This window comes from Equus caballus, chromosome 11 (genome assembly GCF_041296265.1).
Source record: "Equus caballus isolate H_3958 breed thoroughbred chromosome 11, TB-T2T, whole genome shotgun sequence".
In the NCBI taxonomy this organism is placed as follows: domain Eukaryota; kingdom Metazoa; phylum Chordata; class Mammalia; order Perissodactyla; family Equidae; genus Equus; species Equus caballus.
In genome coordinates, this window is record NC_091694.1 from 15,067,742 (window position 1) to 15,076,234 (window position 8,493).

Below are 8,493 nucleotides of genomic sequence, written 5' to 3' on the forward strand. Positions count from 1 at the left end.
CAGAACCACGTGCCCTTAGTTAATTGCTACAGCAGGGAACGATATTTATCAGGTATATTTGAGCGCGTACTATGTGCAACGTTAAGACTTAACATCATGAAGTATATATACCTGAGTTTATCAATTAATGAGAGTTGGAATTATGTGTATTGGGTGCATTTGTTGAATCAGGACTGAGGGAATCTGAGTGGAGTACCTTTTCCTTGCTGGCCTCGTGGTTCATTCTGAGGCTGAGTGGAAGATAATTCCATCCAAGAGGACAGAGAACTAGTCTTCTCAGTGATCTGCACCTCCCTTCACCGGATCGCTCAAGGCTGAAACCTGGATATTGTCCTTGACTCCTCTGTCTCCTTACTCTTCACATCCAGTCAATCACTCACTGTTTGTCATCCTGCCTCCTACATGTATCTCAGATCCCTCTCTCTCCATCTTCACGCCAATACCCAAGTTAAGGTCACCACTATCTCTTGGCTGGATTAGTAAAGTAATCTCCTAATTGACCTCCCTGTCTCTAATCCTACCCCTGCTATTTCACTAACTTCTCTTTTTTAGTAAAGTAATTCATTCTTCCCTCCTTTGAGTTTACTTTGTTATTCTTTTAGCTTTTTGTGTTGAATATATATCTTTTGGGTGAAAAGTTGTGAAGCTTTGTGTTTTGGTCCTCGGTTCTCTAGTAACTAAAATACACCTTTCAGATGATGTTAGAGGAAAAGTAGGTTTCTATCAATAAAGCAACTAATGGTTTCATCATATATAAAACGAAGGGGTGGTACTTGGACTTCCCAGTCCTCTCGGGTTCTAAAATCTTAACCTTGGAGTTGTGTGGACATTATCGAGTTACAGTCATTCTTTATATGGTAAAGGCTTTATTGTCCCGGGAGATTTTTATCCAAGTATTTATTAAGTGCCTGCTGTGTTATATGTACTTTGATAAAGCAGTGAACAAGACAGAAAAGTTTCCTGTTCTTATAAAGCTTATATCCTAGTGGGACAAAATAGATGAAAACAAGTAAATAGATAAATAAGATCATTTCGATGGAGTCCTACAAAGAAAAGAAACGTTAATGAGATAGTGTGACTGGGTAAGCAGCAAGAAGGCCAGTGTGGGTACTCAGTTATTGCTGAACTAGAAACGACAGTTGGCCCTCCACATGCCCAGTTCCACATCCATGATTCAACCAAGCATGGAGCAAAAGGCCTATGATGGTTGTATCTGTAGTGAACACGTACAGACTTTTTTTCTTGTCCTTATCCCCTCAACAATACAGTTTAACAACTATTCAATAGCATTTATATGTATTAGGTATTATGAGTGATCGAGAGATGCTTTAAAGTATGTGGGAGGGTGTGCGTAGGTTATATGCAGATGCCACTCCACTTTTGTAAGGGACTGGAGCATCGGCATATTCTGGTATCCATGGGCACGGAGGTTTCCTGGAACCAGCCCTCAGCAGATACTGAGGGATAACTGTATACGTTAGCATACTAAGTTATACGTTAAGCATGATTTTGGGTGTAAGCTGTCGTACACTGGATCTTTATTATAGTAGTATGACAAAAGACGTGAGTCTAAAGTATTGTTTACTGTGTCCGAGTCCCAGCAGGCCGAGGCGGCTAAGTTCATCCATGACATCGTCCCAAATGACGGGCTGAGACACCAGTGTTTATTTCTCAGATTTTATTTTCTTTTATGACTTTTCAGCTATTACAATAAGTCAGAAACTTTCTGAAATTTTACTTTGAATACAATTAAGAAACTTGAAAAAGGTGTTTTTTGGTTCAGCCCTTAAGCCCTGCCTTTGAATTTTGTGACTCATGAATGTAGCATGAACTCTAAGGAAATTAAAGCTGGTAATGTGGTGAATTTACAGTTGATACTTGTGCTCATGTGTTTTGTTTACTTTTTTCTTAGATATGATGAAATGAGTATCCTCTTCACGGTTTTAATTACTGAAGCTACTTTGGAGAATGGATTAATACATCTGAGAAGTAGAGACACCACAATGAAGGAAATGATGCATATATCCAAAGTAAAAGACTTTTTAACCAAGTATATATCATCAGCTAAGAATGTATAGATTTTAATATTTGTATAATAAATATTCTTTCCTAATTTGGTAGTCTTATATTAACTTACATTTTTTTTAGTCCCTTTGCACTTATGAAGTGGACATTTGTGGTGCTTCTTCTGATTCAGTTTTTATTACTTATATTTCTTGATATATTCCATTGTATCAGGAATATGTTCAGTTACAAGAAACAAAAACCCTGCCATACTGGATTAAGCAAATTGCAGTTTGTTTTTCTCATAACAAGGAATCTAATGGGCAGACTGTCCAGAGCTCGTATAATTGTTTCCTCTATAGTTAGGGACCCAGGCTCTTGCTATCTTTCTGTTCCACCATCTTTACTGTGTTGGCTTGTATCTTGTTGCTTCATGGTCACAAGGTGGCCACTGTATTTCTAGCCTTCTCTTCCACATTCTAGTTAGGAAGTTAAAGAGATAAGAGTTAGCCAGCCAAAATCTACACAGAATTCGAAATATATTACGATGTACCTCCAAAAGCTATATAATGTTATAATCCAATGTTACTGCAATTAAAAAATAAAAAAATTTTAAAAAAAAGAGTTAGCCAGCCAAGACTCTTCCCTTTTTTTTTCTTTTTTAAATTATTGCATTGAGGTTTATATTGGCTTATAACATTATGTAAATTTCAGAGGTACATTATTATATTTCATTTTCTGTGTAGACTGCACTGTTTTCACCACCAAAAGTCTAGTTTTTATCCATCACCTTACATATGTGCCCCTTTACCTCTTTCACCCTCCCCCCACGCAACTCTTCTCTTTTTAATTATGAAAGTAAAAGCTTTCTCAGACATCCCCATCAGAAGACTTTACGTTTCATTCATCAGAACTGGGTTACATGGTCATTCCTAGGCCAATCACTGTGCAAGGGAATAAGAATATCATGATTAATTTGGATCAAACACAGTTTTATCCCTTGGGGCTACAGTAGTGTCTTACCCTCTCTGAAGTGGGTTTTGTTATCAGGAAGGAAGGGGTCTTTATGGAGTCTGCTACATGTACACTGTCAAATATCTAAGATTAGCCTAAAACTAAACTTTTAAAAATTAGAACATTAATTGATTTTTGAAAAGCAAGCTAAGTGTTAGATAGTATAATGTAATTATTAGTGTATTTCATGTCTAATTCTAATAAATATGTTTGTAAGAAATCTTTGAGCTTTTAGGTGCTGATTATGTTTGTGTTCATTGTAATCATTACCAACCTGACAAAAATGCCAACTGATAATTTGTGTAAAATATCTTGAAAGGCTGCCTAACTTGTCTTAGTTGACTTGACTTAGTAGGTTTTTATTTTCTGGTTATTATCTTTTGCTATTGTATAGAATTTCACACACAAACATATACCAAATAGTATAATTAATCTCATGTACCAATCACCCAGCACCAACAACCACCAACCCATGGCCAGTCCTGCCTCACCCACCCAGCGCCAGCCTTCCAGGCTTTTTTGAAGCAAATCACAGCTATCACTTCGTTTGTAAGTATTTCAGTTAAGGATCTTTTGTTAACCATTATCATACCTAAAAAAATTAATACTAGAAGATATTAAGGAATTATTGACAATTCCCTTGGGTGTGAATGGTATTATGGCTTTATTTTTCTGTTTAAAAAGTCCTTATCTGATAGAGACACATACTTAAATATTTTGAGTGAAATAATATATCTGAGACTTGCTTTAAAATACTCCAGTTTAAAAAAAAGTGGTGGGGGGCCAGTCCAGTGGTGTAGTCATTAAGTTCATGTGCTCTGCTTTGATGGCCCAGGGTTCGCAGGTTTGGATTCTGGGTGCGGACCTATACACCACCCATCAAACCATGCTGTGGCGGCGTCCCACATACAAAAATAGAGGAAGATTGGCACAGATGTTAGCTCAGGGACAGTCTTCCTCAAGCAAAAGAGGATGATTGGCAACAGATGTTAGCTCAGGGCCAATCTTCCTCACCAAAAAAAAAAAAAAGAATATAGATGAAAAACAAGGATGACGCTGAGTTGTTGAAACTTGGTGATGAGTACATGGGGGTTTATTGTACTGCCTCTGTTTTTGTATATATTTGAGAATTTTTATAATAAAAAGTTTTAAAAACCAATTCTTAAATATCCATTCAGTTTTCAATTGGGTAGTAATTTCATAAAATTTTGTACTGTTCATTTGAATCAGAATCCAAGTAAGGCCAATTTATTGAAATTGGTTGTTAGGTCTTTTAATCTTTCTCATCGTATAGATTTAGGTGCTATAGGCACTCTCTCTCTCTCTTTTTTTTTTAAGGAGTTGGGTTATTTATTGTGGGATTTTCCTCTGTTGGGATTTTGCTTATTAACTCTCCACGGTGTAGTTTAACCTGTTCCTCTCTATGTCTTTCCTGTAGATTGAAAGATGAATCCAGAGGCTTGATCAATTTCATTTTCAACTTTTGGTGGCTAGATTATTTCATGGGTTGTGTTCTCCCATCAGGAGGCAGTAAGGTCTGGTGGTTTCTGTTTTGGGGATGCTAGTAATCACTGATCAATGCCCAGATCAGTCAGTTCCTTAGAGGTAGCAAAATGGTGATATTCTGATTCTGCCTTCCTGCTTCATTCATTAGCTAGAATGTTTCTACAAAGAAAAACATCTCATCTGCTGTTTGCTTAGAGATATGGGAAAGGTATGATAAATACTGGATTCATCCCCTTTAAAGTTATTCTTTTGATGCTCAAATTGTCCTATCTTTGGCCTGTGGGAGCCTCTTCAAGTTGGCCTCGAGACCTTTTGATACAACTTTAGTAGTCTTCAGTAGCTTCCTTGCTATCTAATGTAGAGGTTATGTATTTCAGAGTTTCTCCAGGGAGCCCTGGTTCCTTTTATTGGAAAACACTGTTTGGAGACCATACTCTGGGTAGTAGGGATGCTCGTTGTTGGAAAGTGATCTTTGTTCCTAGGCCTTTTCTGTGTTTAGAGCTAGCAAATATATGTGTGTGTATATTTCCCCCAAATTAAAAAATTCATCATGAATTCACACCCCTACTTTTCATTGAAATTCAGTACTGCAGAGGAGTGTGTGTGTGTTTTAATCAACTTTATTGAGATATAATTTACATACAATAAGTTTACCTATTTTAAATGTATGAATTATGAGTTTGGGCAAATGTGTAGCCACCACTACAGTGTGATACAGAGCATTTCCATGGCCCCAAAAAAGCCCCCTCATGCTCCTTTAGGACTACAGGGTTTTTACTTAACTTCTTCTATCATACATCTTTATCTCGTCCCACACCAAGATTTCCAACTCTTAAGGATACCGAGGGTGCTAGGATCAGGATGCCACGCCACACAGCTGCTCATTTGCTTTATCTCAATCACACAGTCTCAGAGTTACTATACCGATAATACCACCATATGTCTACCTAAAAGTTTAAGTTTTATTTTTGCAGTTTTGAGTTCAATACTTAGTTTTTAATATAACTGAGAGTCTAAAAACTTTTAAAAAATTATTTTTCTGAGGAAAATCTCAGTCCTGCCCACAGATACCTTTATTTATAAGTTACCTTGTCTTTGGAGGGGCCTCCGCCTTCACAGAGGGATTGCATTCTTGGTCTCAGATCAGCTGACTGTTACGGCATCTGCACTAACTGGCAACATAGAATGTTTACACTGCAGTTGAGGTGAGTAGTATTTATGGAGGATTATCCAGATCAGAGGTGTCCACCTGGGGTTACACATCAGAATCTCCTATGGAGCTTTTTTTTTCTTCCTCTCCCCAAAGCCCCAGTACATAGTTGTATATCCTACAGTACATAGTTGTAAATCATTCTAGTTCATCTATGTGGGATGCAGCCACAGCGTGACCTGCTGAGCGATGCTAGGTCCATGCCCAGGATCCAAACCAGCAAACCCCAGGCTGCAGAAATGGAGTGTGCGAGCTTAACCACTTGGCTGTGGGGCTGGCCCCATTTTTTTTCTTTTTTTAAAATTTTTTTGTGAGGAAGATTGTCATGAGCTAACGTCTGTACCAAGCCTCCTCTATTTTACGTGGGATGCCACCACAGAGTGGCTTGATGAGCAGTGCTAGATTCACACCCAGGATTCGAGCCCGCAAACCCCGGGCTGCTGAGTCAGAGCACGCAAACTTAACCACTATGCAACCAGGCCAGGCCCCTCCTATAGAGCTTTTTAAAAATATATTTGAGCCCTATCCAAGACACACCTACTAAATCTCTGACAGTGGGGCCCACACAAGAATATTTTTAAAAATGTATAGGTGGTTTCTGATGTTCACCCGAGCAGTAACCACTATTAAATTTATCAGAAAGCTGCATACTGAGATGGATTGTTTTGATAGAACTTCCTTCCAACCCAATTGCTTTTAATAAATTTTCTCACCAAATACCCTTCTCAGGTATTATGCCATAGCAATATATATTGAAAGATGTTATTAGAAATAGTTTTATGAAACTTGGTGTTGATTTAGCTGTAAGAATGTTCTTGAAGGCATTTGTTTGCTGTGTTATATCACAGCTCCCTGTGAGCAGGCATGGGACAAATTTCTCTCAGATTTGGATTCCAGGGATGGTGATGCTTCTCCTGAAGTCTGGCCTGTTATTATATGTGTTATGTATTTGTATGTTCACTTCATTCATTCACCAAGACTTTGAGCACCTCAGTCCCAGGCACTCTGGGTGCTGGGGATGTATTGGTGAACCAAACAGACAAGGCCCCTGTAGGGGTGGGTAGGTGCCTGGACAATTTCAGGCAGTTTCAGACAGTGACAGTTTGTAAAGGAAGTGGAGCAGGACGATGCGCTACATCATGGCCGCGATGGTGTGCTTTACGTAGGTGATCAGGGAAGCCTCTGAAGACGCGACCCTCGAACTGAGACCGAGTGATACGAAGGAGCCAGCTGTGTGAAGATCTGGGCAGCACATTCTGGGCAGAGGGACTAGCAAGTGCCAGGGCCCTTAGGAGGGAAAAGGTGTGGTGTGACTAAGGAACAGAAAGAGGGCAGAGGGGCTGGAGGAGGTGAGCAGAGGGGAGATGGGTAGAAGATGAGGTCAGAGAGGTGGTCCGGGGCCACATCACTCACAGCCATGGGGCCCATAGTAAGGAGTCGGGAAGCAACTGGAGCAGGCGGGGGTGCTTTAAGCAGAGGCGGGACGTACTGTTGTCTTGAGAAAGATCACTGTGGAGAATGGAATGTAGAGGAGCAGAAGAAGCAGAGACGGAGAGCGTAGAGGAGAGAGAACTGTGAAGGGGCTCGGACAATAGACCAGGTGATGGTAGCCAGGACAAGAGAGGTAGCCATAGCCTTCTTAGACCTGGCAAGAGGATCCCCTGCCCTGGGCCCTGCCCTTTGGAGGGTCCTGCTCTGGCCCTTCTCCGGCTACACCCTTCCGCTTGGGACGTCTGAGAGGCCAAGGAGTCATGCTGGGAGGTCATTGTAATCCTTAGGTGTCTGTGTTTTCTAACCTATAAGTTGATGTGCTCCTGGAGGCCTCACTGTCTCTGTAGTGTGTACTGGGGAAGGGTCAAAGGTAAGGCACTTGCCCACGTCCCTCCAGGGCAGTAAATGAGAAAGAAGGAAACTGATGAGCTTCAGGCATCACAAAACCACTGTTGATCTTTCCTCTGGCTAAGTGTCCCCTTTACATCCTTTGGGAGAAGCAGCACTAAGAGAAGGAAGTCTCCTTAGGTTGTAGTCCACCAGCCCTGGGAGCCGAAGGGGCAGAGGAACAAATGCTTGAGGGCAGCTGGTCAGAGCACAGCTGTTTGCAGCTCCTCACCCCAGCAAGGTCTTTGTGCTGTCCTCGTGTTACCCTGTGGATACTGCCTTTCCCAATTTTCTGTTGGTCTTTTTCTTATTGATTTCTAAGAGTTCATTATATATTATGGAACTTTGTACTTTATCTGAGATGTGGGTTCAAAATATTTTCCCCTAGTTATTCTTTTGACTTAGTTTATGTTTTTAAAATGTAATTTTAAAATGTTTCATCTAATTAATTAAATTTAACAATCCTTTGTGTCTTCTGGATTGTGAGTCACACCTAGAAAAGCCTTCCCCTCTTAAAGATTATTTTTAAATTCCTCCTATTCTAGCACATCTGTGGCTTTATGTTTAGGTATTTTAATATTTGATCTATGTGAATTAATTTTGTTGTAAAAAATAAAGTAGGGAACCAATGTGGTTCTCAAGTTTGAATAATATATTGAATAATCCGTCTTTTCCCCACTGATTTAAAATGCCATGTTTTTCATATACTAAATTCCCATATATATTTAGATATATAGCTGGACTTTCTATCCTGTTCCATTGTTCTCCTTGTCCACCCATATACCAATACCACACTTTTAAAATCAGGGTAACTTTATAAAGTTGTTTCCAACCTCATACAGACCTCCCTCTCCCTCTCTCGCTCCCCTTCTCTTCTGTCT

General features: G+C 39.8%; 1 protein-coding gene across 3 annotated transcripts in view; it reads left to right on the forward strand.

Moving 5' to 3' along the window:
- Window positions 1-8,493, forward strand: part of POLG2 (DNA polymerase gamma 2, accessory subunit) — a 32,558-nt gene that overhangs the window by 13,357 nt on the left and 10,708 nt on the right. The window contains exons 8-10 of one of the 3 annotated variants that reach the window (XM_005597266.4): window positions 1,913-2,030; window positions 3,472-3,567; window positions 5,626-5,729. In XM_005597266.4, coding sequence (XP_005597323.3) covers window positions 1,913-2,030; window positions 3,472-3,567; window positions 5,626-5,729 — 318 coding nt within the window. Of the gene's footprint in view, window positions 1-1,912; window positions 3,239-3,471; window positions 3,568-4,456; window positions 8,264-8,493 lie in introns of those variants that run through there. The other 2 variants (XM_023652206.2, XM_001495189.6) reach the window with 2 other exon arrangements.